The sequence below is a fragment of the Ricinus communis genome, chromosome 10, assembly GCF_019578655.1.
Source record: "Ricinus communis isolate WT05 ecotype wild-type chromosome 10, ASM1957865v1, whole genome shotgun sequence".
In the NCBI taxonomy this organism is placed as follows: domain Eukaryota; kingdom Viridiplantae; phylum Streptophyta; class Magnoliopsida; order Malpighiales; family Euphorbiaceae; genus Ricinus; species Ricinus communis.
In genome coordinates, this window is record NC_063265.1 from 22,800,359 (window position 1) to 22,812,680 (window position 12,322).

General features: G+C 30.7%; 1 protein-coding gene and 1 long non-coding RNA gene across 2 annotated transcripts; both read left to right on the forward strand.

Annotated features, from left to right (window-relative positions):
* Positions 1–465: 465 nt before the first annotated feature.
* LOC8269286 (3-oxoacyl-[acyl-carrier-protein] reductase FabG) lies at positions 466–1,672 on the forward strand. Its single transcript, XM_002517269.4, has 3 exons — positions 466–865; positions 932–1,161; positions 1,253–1,672. The coding sequence occupies exons 1-3, from the start codon at positions 517–519 to the stop codon at positions 1,529–1,531; spliced, it is 858 nt and encodes a 285-aa protein (XP_002517315.1). The 5' UTR covers positions 466–516; the 3' UTR covers positions 1,532–1,672.
* Positions 1,673–7,350: 5,678 nt separating this feature from the next.
* LOC125371331 lies at positions 7,351–11,958 on the forward strand. Its single transcript, XR_007217628.1, has 3 exons — positions 7,351–11,460; positions 11,539–11,591; positions 11,703–11,958. It is a non-coding gene; the product is annotated as an uncharacterized LOC125371331 (long non-coding RNA).
* The last annotated feature ends 364 nt before the right edge of the window (positions 11,959–12,322 follow it).

The following is a 12,322-nucleotide window of genomic DNA, read 5'->3' on the forward strand; positions in this document are numbered from 1 at the left end:
CAAGCATTATAATTTAAATAGCTCAAATCATCTAGAAAAACATTTCTTGAATATTCTAACCAGTAGTTCTAATCATAATTTATGAAATATAAATTTAAATATACTTTAGAGAAATTATTAATATATTATTTTGATTTTTTATATGAACTAAGAATATAACAAAAAAATGATTATTGTAAAGTTATTTGTAAATTATAAATTTTTTTATTTATTAAGTTGTATGTTAAAGTTTTTCTAATTTGACCAAAAAATAATATTTTTTTGCTCGAGATTTTCTGAATTAATTTTAATATAAAAATAGTTTCATTGGAAATTTTACTTTGAAAAGAAAAGAAAAAGAAAAAGTGAGGGGGCTAATAGGAAATGACTCCGCGTGTAACCAAAAGTCAGTCAATGTATGTGAAGCCGCCTCAGTCCTCAACAACCTTTCGTCGGTTCTCTCTATAATAATATCTTCTTTTTATTTATTTTTGCTTTTGCCTTCCATTTGAATTTCAAAGTGTTATATGTGATAAAATGGGAGGCCAGAGCCAGAGCCAGGTCCAAACCCAACTGGAACCATGGTGCGATCTTGATAACAAGGTGGTCCTTGTCACCGGTGCTTCCGCCGGTTTAGGTCGTGAGTTCTGTCTAGACCTTGCAAAAGCTGGGTGCAAGATTTTAGCAGCTGCACGTCGGATCGACCGGCTCAAGTCTCTCTGTGACGAAATCAATCAGCTTCCTAATACGCCGGGTGCTGGACCTCGAGCCGTAGCTATAGAGCTTGATGTCTGCGCCGACGGACCAACCATTGATAAGTCTGTGCAGATTGCTTGGGACGCGTTTGGTAGAATCGATGCCCTTGTTAATAATGCCGGTGTTAGAGGTAATTTCTTTTCCTAATTTTAGTGGAAGTTGCGAAGAAAGAGTTAATTAAACGGTTTGTTGTTAGGTAATGTGAAGACACCGCTTGATTTGTCCGAGGAAGAGTGGGAGCTTGTAGTTAAGACGAATTTGAAAGGATCATGGATCGTTTCAAAGTACGTGTGCATACGAATGCGTGATGCGAAACTTGGAGGATCCATTGTTAATATATCTTCAATTGCTGGTCTTAATCGTGGCCAATTACCTGGTGCTGTTGCTTATGCTTCTTCAAAGGCAGGCTTAAATGCCCTGACAAAGGTATTATTATTATTATTGCTATCAGTATTATCTTGCAGCATATCCTGTGACCCTATTGTCTAAAATTGACAGTGGTTGTGATGAATATCAGGTGATGGCTCTGGAATTGGGAGTGCACAATATCAGGGTGAACTCAATATCTCCTGGACTGTTCAAATCTGAGATCACAGAGGGTCTTATGCAAAAAGACTGGCTAAGAAATATTGCTCTGAGAACTGTCCCTTTGAGAGAGTATGGGACTTCAGATCCTGCACTCACATCACTTGTCCGATATTTAATCCACGACTCCTCAGAGTACGTCTCGGGCAATATATTCGTTGTTGATGCTGGAGCCACCCTGCCAGGTGTCCCTATTTTCTCATCTCTTTAAATTTATGTACGTTCAAGTTCCATTTAAAAATAGCAAAGGTCGTTTACAAATATCAGGGTCAAGATTCTGTTTCGCATCATGGTTCTTGCTTGTACTCTTTAGTTTAGTTGAAATATAAAATGGAACGACTTAATATAAGAATTTCAGATAGAAAGGTGGGAGATATCAAATGTTCGACCATTCATGTTGAATTTTCATTAGGCAGTCGAGCTACATATCACTGTTTTCCGAAACAGTAAAGAGTAAACTATAAATTAAGACAATTCTTAGGAGTGTTTAATAATTAACCATTCTAAGAACAAGTATAAGTTATGGCTTGTAAAAAGATGCTACATACTTTGAATTAATTAGTTTATATATAGAGAAACCATGAATCAATCACAAAAGAAGCAGCTAGGAATGGTTTTGAGAAGCTCTGAATTCCAAAGATGGACTTCATTTTTATCTTCCTCTTCTTCTTATCCTTCTTCTTCCTCCTCCCTCCTGTTCCTGAAGAGACAACTAAATATGTAACTTATTCCTCTTCCGCAATGATAGTATGCTAAGTAGCTAAATGTTTGAATAGTTGAAGTATTTATTCTATTCCGGTTCCTGGAGACTTAAAAGTTCCTATACATGTTGGAACATAAGGACACTTGTCGGGTTTAAAACAGTTAGAGACGTCAAGATGTTTAAGAGATCTGGCACATTTTTTATTTGTGTACAATCTGCCAAATATGGTGTATGAAGGTTGTTGAGACAATTGATGGAGAAACCTAAATCAAACTTGTACAGCCCATACGATCTATTTTCTCAAGTGTTGTGCTCCTGGAGAGGCAATTAGATGTAGGCACTGACCAAGATTAATCATTTCCAAATTTGAAAGACCCCATTTATCAATCATCAGAGATTTAAAAAAGAATTACCAGTTAAAAAAATGGCAGCATCTCTAAATTCTAGGTTGTGTGAAAAGAAAAAAGCATTGAGAGTACATACCTGCATTCCTTTCTGTAGCTGTGCAAAATCACTACTGAGAAAACTAAGCTCAACAAGCAGCTCGTCTCTAGTTGAAAATTTGATGGCAGAGATTTAAAAGGACAAAAATGTAATTGAGGAGCAAGGCCATCATGAGCATGAGAATCACAGCCCTCAGTGACTTGGCTGTACTCTATATAACAAGCGCTATAAAATTGAGATAATTTCACAGATGACAGCTCTTTCGTCAAAACCAAAAAATAGCAAATCAACGAAAATCTACTAGAACAAGTAGATCATGTAAACATTGCTTCGGGAACAAGTCGATCATGGGAACATTGCTTCGAGAACATTTTGCAAAATCGTCAATTATATTAAAAAAAATCGGAAAAAAAGGTTAAATTCGAATCTTCAAATAAAATTATAAATTGTTAAATACTTTGTTTTTTCTTTTAAATTTTTACTTATTTTAGTCAATTTCTAACTAATATTAATAAAATCGATATACTTATAAAAATTTTGAAATAAAATTATTCAATTTGAGTTGATTTGATGAGATGAAATATAAAAAAAAAGTAAAGGACAAACCCAAAAATATAGTTGATTTGTTACACCGAAAAAATATCAAAAGTAAAATACTGAAAAGATATACCATGATATAATAGAAAATAAACAGAATTATTTACTTGGTGCAAAAAAGTCTATATATTGAACAGATGATTAGAGAGGATTCGTACGTGATATATCTTGTTGATTTAATTAAGAAAAAAATAAAAATTATTTATATTTTGTTGATTTAATTAGGAAAAAATTAAAAGTTAACATTATGAACAACCACTATTGCCAAGGTTCTGAATTGATTTAATAAAAAAGAATTGATTTCACAGCATTAAAATTGTAAATAATGTAAAAAATAAAATCAAGAAATAACAAAAAGTAAACTTGATGTGTCTTTTTTAGTACTCGCAAGTGCACGAACTGTTCCTATAGTAAGGGTAAGTTTACCACGAGGTCGATCTCTCAAGGAATTATAAGGCCACTTATTATAAAGACTACTTATCAACACAAAACAATATAAGTAAATCTAAACACTCTAAATCGTATGTTTAAGAGGATAATGGTCATAAAGATTAACAAACAATAACTAAACAATAAATAAATATGCAATGCAAATGCTTATGATCTAAAACTATATGCTAAAAATAGTATTTAATCTAGCCATTTACTTAGTAATCTCCTTATTTTTCGATAATACTTTTTCCCTAAATCACTCAAGCTAATGATGCAATTTAGGTTTCTTATACCAACATAGATTAAAGTAAAGATGATGTTTCTAATACTTTTAAACTTAAAGATTTTCATAACAATTACTATTGCTAAATTAATATGATGGTTAACTAACAATAATAACTGAAATTAATAAAGATATGAAGGTAAAGAAATCATTCATTAAATAAATAAATAACAAGGTTCATACAAAGTAAAAAAGCTAAACTAAATACTTATAAAAACTAGCCTAACATATTTAACCCAATGATCATAGTATTAAATAGAAAGACATAAACAATAAAATAAAAAGCTCCCTTAAGATCCAGAATTTCTTCAAGTAGGAAGAAGATTGGTCCTCAGTCTCCACTTCTTGAAAAGCTCCTTAGATCCTCAAAGAACAATGAAAACTAAAACTAAGTGTTTATGAAAAACTGTAGAGAATTATGGAGAGAATAATGGTGGCAAGTGTAGAGAGCAGGTAGGAGAAAACTCCCCTCCTCTTTCTTCTTCCTTGCAGAGATTTATATAGAGGAGAGTCCTCCTCTAAATAAATCTCTCTAGAGATGAGTATACTAATATAAGTCTATCTAAGAGATAAGACTTTAAGTATCTTAATATCCACCAAATACTATCTCATAAATAACTCTTAATATAAATCCTAATAATTATATAAAATGACTAAAATACCCCTTGAGCTTTATAATTAGCAGTCCATGCATCTTAATCTTGAGCCTTGGCACGAATATATCCCATTAAACTTCTTTTAGCTCCATATTTTCCTCTTTTTGTTAATATTATTGAAAATAGACAATTAAGCTTAAGTGAGCCAAAAGCACATATTTTCACCATTTTATATATAGAAATATACCATTAAAGCTTTAAAATACCTTTAAATATCTATACATAATTTGGACCGATCAAAACTAGAAAAACAACATATTGAAAAGACATATTATAAAGTGACAAAAATTTAACAAAAATTTACTTATTGTAAAAATGGTTTATGTATTGAAGAGATTAAATGATAGAGTCATTCAATGACAAAAATAACATATCCGCCAAAGGCATATTTAGGCCCTTAAACTTTTTTGGTAATTAGTCAGTTGCAACTTGAACTTAAATTTTGACATGTCTCACACTTTCTTTTTTTCCATAGATAAAGATGAATTAAGGGGGAGAAAAAGCAAGATTTGGCTATATTATGAGCCAACACATTAAAAGATCTAGGAGTAAATTGAAAATGAACATTGTTAAAGAATAGAGATCGAAGCCTCAATATCTAGAAAGATATTTGTAGCAGAAGTAGGACTTGGGGCTAACTTTTTGGCACATAGAATGACACCTCTCGTTTCTCTTTCAAAAGTCACAGCCTTTCTTTTACCCTTAGAAAAAATACTATTTAATTTCAGGTTTAATCTTTCATTAGCAGTGAGAATTTAATAATTCAATATCAACTGTAAAAAAATAAAATAAAAAAACTAAAAATCAATATAAACAACAATAAAAAACTCAAATAAAAACAATAAGAAATAGTACATTTCTAGCTGATTAAGCAAAAAAATCCCTCCAAATATGATTGTAAGTTGGTTGTACATATGTGAACTACTTTAATATACGTAAAATATTAAGATTTCTTTAAAATAACCAACTTTCCACTAATATAAGAGCAAAATTTTTAAAAATCAAATCTGAAAGGCCAACAAAAAACCAATCAACTTATAAAAAAAAAATTTCCTTATTTTTTCTTTCTATCAAACTTTCCATTCAATAATATTGAAAACTTCCTTACCCAAGCATAATTATCAAATTTTTCACTATCAATGATATCTATATTTTCCTTAGAACTAAGTCTCTCCTTATGAAAAGAAAATAAAAATAAATAGACAAAATACAAGACAACAAACTTAAAAGCATCTTCATTGAATATCCAATTCTGTAAAAGAAAATAATCTTTAGTATCTTCATTTTTAATTTTATTTATACCACCAAAATACTTGTTCAATACCATATTACTGTCACTAACATAAAAAAGATTATTTGCATTTCTCACAATGTAATTATGTTACAAGAGCCAATTCTTGAATAAAAAATATTAAATGCTTCTTGATTGTTAAATCTTTATCTGTAAATGCACATGACAACTATAGTATAGAATAGTGAATTAAGATCGATCCCATGGGGACAACTCAATTAATATTTTTTAAAAATTCGTTTAAACTAAAAAAAAATTATAAAGATTGAAAATTTGAAATAATAAAATAATTAATAACAATAATTAAACTTTAATAGTTAAAAAACATAGAGATCCAGATTTCATCTAATGGCAATAATAATGGAAATCAAATCAATTCTCAATGTTCTTAAGATATTCTAATACTCTTTTAAGCTATTAGATTGTATTCAATTAAGTTATCACTCATTCTCAAAGGTAATACATAATCAAACTCATTAAGCAACAATTCAAGCATCATAGTCATTAGATATATTTCTTTACCTAAAATTACTTAGACATCTCCTAGATCTAGATCTATACTTCTCTTTTCAGTCCATCATACAAACTTTAAAATAAAAATACTATGGTAATCAATCACAATATTCTCATTAAACACAAAAAGATTAAATCAAGAACTAAAGAGAATTATCATTGGAATCCAACTAAAAATCCATTAAACTACTCCCTTCACTCTAGTAGAGAGATTAGTTACTCATACTATATAAACAATAAACACAATAAGTAACTAAAGAAAATAGATTAAGAGTTAGAAAAACACTACATTAATTTCCAAGGAATTATAAAATCTCCCTTCAATCTTGTAGCAATCTCCATTTTCTCTTTCCAAAGAGTGTTTTTCTCTCTCCAACTGAATGCCTCCCTAAAATTAAAATACTAAATCCTAAGTTATAATGATGTATTTATGGGGTAATATAAAGAAAATCTAAACATAACTTATAAATATATCTCTTCCTGTTCTTTACATTACGGGCTATTTTAGGACCTTATATAAAGGGACATTTATATCTATGGGAAAGTGCACATAATTTTTTTGTTTTAACGGTTACTTTATATATATATATATATATATATTAAATTTTTTTTATTTATATGGTTTGTTTTTAGAATTGCATTATAGTATCATTTTGATATTTTATTAGTATTTTTTTAGTATACTTTTGTTACCATTAAATATATTTTTAAAATTTATTTTAATTATATCTTCATGTACTTTAAACTCGATTTGGTATATTTTTAGTATATTATGGTATATTTCTTGAAACACATACCTTTATGTCATTAAAACACACTAGTTACTATAAAAAACATGTAATATCATTCAATTCATGAATACCAAATATAAAAATATAAAATAAAAATGATAAATATACTTGATTTGACTGGTTTCACATTAATATAAATTAAAATCATATCCTATTGGTATCTTACATGTATACTTTTAGTATTTATTTCAGATGAAATTTTAAAAGGTAAACTCATAATTAAACAAGTTAAAATAAAAAAATTCGGTATCTTTTAGGTATATTTTTAATATTCTTTTCAGATAAAATTATGAAAAAAATAAAATGATCTAAAACAAAAATTGAGTTCACAATAATATAAATTAAAAATAATATCCTTTCAATATCTTATAGGTATACTTTTAATATCTTTTTCTTTCGGTATTGTTTAGTATCTTTTTTCTAACAAAATTCTGAAAGGATAAAAAAAATATAAAATAAAAACTGAAGTCACAATAATACACAAATTATCCTTCGAGTATCTTATAGGTATACTTTTGGTATCTTTTTTCTGATGAAATTCTAAAAAATAAATATATAAAAAGAAAATTTGAAAATAAAACATAAAAATATTTTTTGAAAAAAAAAAAAACATTTTGATTGTAAAAGAAACCTTTTCAAAAGATAGTGCACCGTGAAAATTGTTCTTATATAGATTAAATTTGGACTTGGATTCTTCATAAAAGTTGTAACCGTTGAAGAGTAGATCATTTAAGGCTTCTGAATCATCTCAATTAGACCTCCGTAGCTCTAGATAAGGCCCAAACCTTGAGATTGACCAAAACAAAAATGGACTGCATAACATCTAATTTCGACATAAGTTTTCTCATTATTAGCATTCTGATATGGACTTGAACCCTTCATAAGAATTAAAGTTTAGGAAATTTGCTACAAAGTTGATATAAACTATTTTTTAATTCTAGACTTTTATGATCACGAAAAATCTTATTAAAGCTAATGCGACCAATATTGAAATTCGTCATTTTTTTCATAAACTCCTTTTCTCGACATGAAACGGTTTTTCAACTAGTCCTGACCCTTTTTAAGCACCTAAATTGATCGTAGAATTGGTTTGGAACAGAAAAATTCATCTTTTCTTCTAGGTTCAACCGGTCCTTGGACCGGTTCTGTCCCAATTTCTTCCTTTGAACTGACTGGTGAACTGGTTCAACTTAAATTTTCAATTTTTATGAGGCAATTTACTCCTCCAGCTTCTGACACTCTCCTAAATCGATCCAAGAGTCGATTTGTACTCCAGAAAGCTCCACATTTATTTAGAATTGCTAATACACCTTGAAAACATATAATAAATAGTTTAGTAACTAAATCAAGAAAAAACTCTATAAGATTACAAGTATATTAACTATAAATGCACAATAAAAACCATATAAATATATTCATAATTTAGAGTTATCACTTCCCACCAACACAAATCAATGGCTCATTGATATTAGGTTGCACCAACTTCATAAGCAACAAAAAATGTACGAGCTACGACAGAATTTTAATTTAGACATATTAAGAAAACACCCAAAGCAAATTTTTTTTTAAGTTGCTAAAGTTGAGCATCAAAAAAGTTTGACTTCAAATTTAACAGTATATTATTTCACATCTTATGTATATTTCTCGATATAAAAAGATCGTATACATCAACCTTAAAGAGATGTCAAATGATGTATTATTGAATTTTAAGTCGAGGTTGTCTGATGCTCAACTTCAACTATTTAAAAAAACTTTCTTTGGATATTTTCTTGATATGTCTAAATTGAAGACTTTCAATCTCATCTCGTTTATTGTCTGTTGCTTAGGGATGTCAATGAACTGTGGGTTTATGTTGGTGAGAGGCGTTTAATACTTTCTATTAAAGAGTTTGCTATTATTACTAGATTTGATTGTGTGAGGAATATCAATAATATTTCTTTTGTCAATGATAGTAATATGTTATTAAACAAGTATTTTGATGGTGCAAATAAGGTTAAGAAAAAAAATATTGAAGATTGTTTTCTTTCACATAAGTGGATATGCGATGAGATGCTATTATGCTTGTTATTTTATATTTTGTTCATTTGTTAATATTTTTTTCTCTTAAAGAGAGACTTGTTTCTAAAAAAGATAGTGAAAATTTTAATAATTATACTTAGGGCAAGGAGGTTCTTAATGTTATTTTAAATTCTTTGAAAGGGAAGTTTAATAGAAAGGAGAAAAAGAGAAAATTCATTTATAGGTTGATTGGTTTCCCCTTGGCCTTTTAGATTTGGTTTTTTAAGTGTTATCTTTATATTAGTGGAAAATTTTCTTTTTAAAGGATGAACAAGTTGTCTTTCTTCCTCACTCACACCTCTCATCCTCTTAACTATTTGAGTTATCTCATCTTGTAAATCCTCTTGAGCTATTCCATTCCCTTTGTCTCTCCTTGTAATCTTAGACTTTGGTTCTATTAGTTTTTATTTGAAAAAAAAAAAGATGAAAAAAGCTTGAAGGTATAGAAAAAATATAGAAGAAGAAAGATAGGAGTTTGATGAGAAATGAGTATACTGGTGATGATAAAAAATGATTAAGAATAACTTTTAAGGGTTTTTATAGCTAGAGAAATAAAGAAAAAACGACTAGTAACTCATGAAGATTCAATTTTCAAAAATCTATAATGATATTTGAAAATGCAGTTTTAATAAAGTCGCGATTGCGATATGATGATCGTGTCTGCAATTTTTGTAAAATGTGTCTAACGCTTATAAAACTTTTGAAATCGCTTTTCGCATTTGCGAGACACACATCTTGCTTATGATTTTGCCTAATATTCAATTTTCAACTAGTGTATATTGCACTCACAGTTTACGAATCAAAAATGAAAACATAAGATTTTTATTTAAAATTTTTCATGAGATTCATGGCACAACTTTTATGATCATTCATTGATGTAAGAATGACATAAGGATACTCATGAGTCATTTTATATTGACAAGGAGCAAAATTTTAGCCATTCATAATCACAACAAAGTTAATGTACAATAATGTTCACAATCATTGAATCAAATGTTCACATCAAAATATGTTCATGAATCAAGAGAGTCCTCATCTATCATACCAAGTTTCCTCTTAATAAAATTTAATCTTTCCTCATTTAAGAGCTCGGTGAAGATATCAGCAAGTTAGTTATTAGTGTTAATAAATTCTAACACTACATCACCATTTTGCATGGTCTCTTAAGAAATGGTATCTAATGTCTATATACTTACTGTTTCAGTGTTAAATGGGGTTCTTAGATAAGTTTATTGCACTAGTATTGCCATACTTACTTGGAATATGTCTAAGCACCTGGCCATAATCCTTGAGTTTTATCTAAAACATTTGAGCATGAGAATAATTGGCCGCCATATATTCCGCTTCGACAGCGACCAAGGCAACTGAGACTTATTTTTTACTAAATCAAGACACTAAATATCTAGGAAATGTCCAATTCTAGAATTGCTCTTTTTGTCTAAGAGACTACCCGCATAATCGACATCGGAGAAGCCAATTATGTTAAAAGATGTATCCTTAGAATACCAAAGACCTAGATGTAATATGTCATTCAAGTATTTCAATATTCTCTTAATGATATGAAAATGTGACTCTCTTGGGCTAGATTGAAAACATGCACATAAATAAACACTATACACAATATCCGATCTAGAAGCCGTAAGATAGAATAAGGATTCAATCATATCTTTACACTTCTTTTCATCAATTGGCTTACCATTTTCATCAATGGGGAGCGGTGTCATTTGGACCTGTACATGCTCTCTGCTGCTGACCTCAAGCATAAGAGGATTCTGTTAGCAAGACCTGCTTGTAGGGCGTGGTATTTAGGCGAGAGGATTTATGGGTGGCAGCAAGGCCCTAACAGACGTCGAGTTCCCTTGCCTCTACCTCTTTCTATGTTTTGGACAGCGAATCTCGTTGGGGAGGAGCTAGCGACATGTTTAGTGGGATATGTTGAGCTCAAGGATCTGAATATTCGATCCCGGAGGACGGACTATACTTCCTTTATTCCCTAATTGTCGGGGACTGTGCCTTTTGATGATGACATCATGGCTCAAGTACTTTTCTGATCTACTTTGAATCCTTTAACTTTTTTATTCCACCTTTTTCACCTAACTTTTCTATTTGCAATTTATCCGTCGTGCCCCCACTGCTCCTGAGCCGACCGAGGAGCGATCTGCCTGACGCTCTAGACCCTCCTACACCTCGGGTTCCTTTGCTGGTGCTGCCTCTGAAGCACCTTCTACAACCATGTTTGATGTAATTCCAAGGACCATCACGTTTCCCCTAGATCCGATGGTCTCATACTGGTGCTCCTATGGTGCAATGGAGCACCGACTCACCATGGAGCATTGCCTTCCTCCGGAGTCACTTCGAGTACTTACACACATGTAAGTAACATTCTCTATTGCATTTTCATGTCTATTTTGCTGAAAAGTTAGTAACACATAATATAAATAACCATACAGGTTCAGAGAGACCAGTTCGAGCATGTCCATTGATTGGTCGGTGCCGCAAGAAGGTAATTCTTCATCCTTGGCGAGGATTGGCGGGTTAGAACAAAGAATGTATAAATGAAGTATATATGCGTATATGCATCTATATTAACTAATCTCCTTTAAGTTTTCCTCAGAGAGACCATGGAGCTTGCAAGGGCAGGTTGACGACCGGGAGCGTCAGATTGACGCTCAGCAACGTAGGATCGACATTTTGACGCTTTAGCTATCTACTTTGTGGACTCAAGGGATGGACACCAATTCAGACGTGGGATGGGTGATTCGGGAGAGAACCCCAACTTTTGATTTTTTTGCCATTGCTTGTTCTTCTGCTCTTTTTTAAACTTTGGATTTTTTTAGAAATATATAAATTATGTTCTTTTGGTGTTTAAATCCTTTTTTGCACTTAATTCCTTCTTTATATTGCACAATTTGGATTTACACACAATCAAGAATGGGAAAATGCATGAAAAAGCTCTTAAGAAGCCAAAAAAGTTCATGATGATGTCACACAATCGATTAGCTATGTGCTAAATCGATTCAGATGTGCACTCAACCGATTTGGCTCTACAATTGCAAAGTCCAAATTTAACTCTGATTTTAGGCCTATTAATACATATGCACCCCTCATACTTCCTCATACACGATTTCCTCTTCCAAAATTCAAAAAACATGTCTCATAAAAGGGCAAAAAGCTTACAAACTCTTCTCAAAATCCTAATTAGTGATGATTGGATTAAACTTGAGAAATTTCATC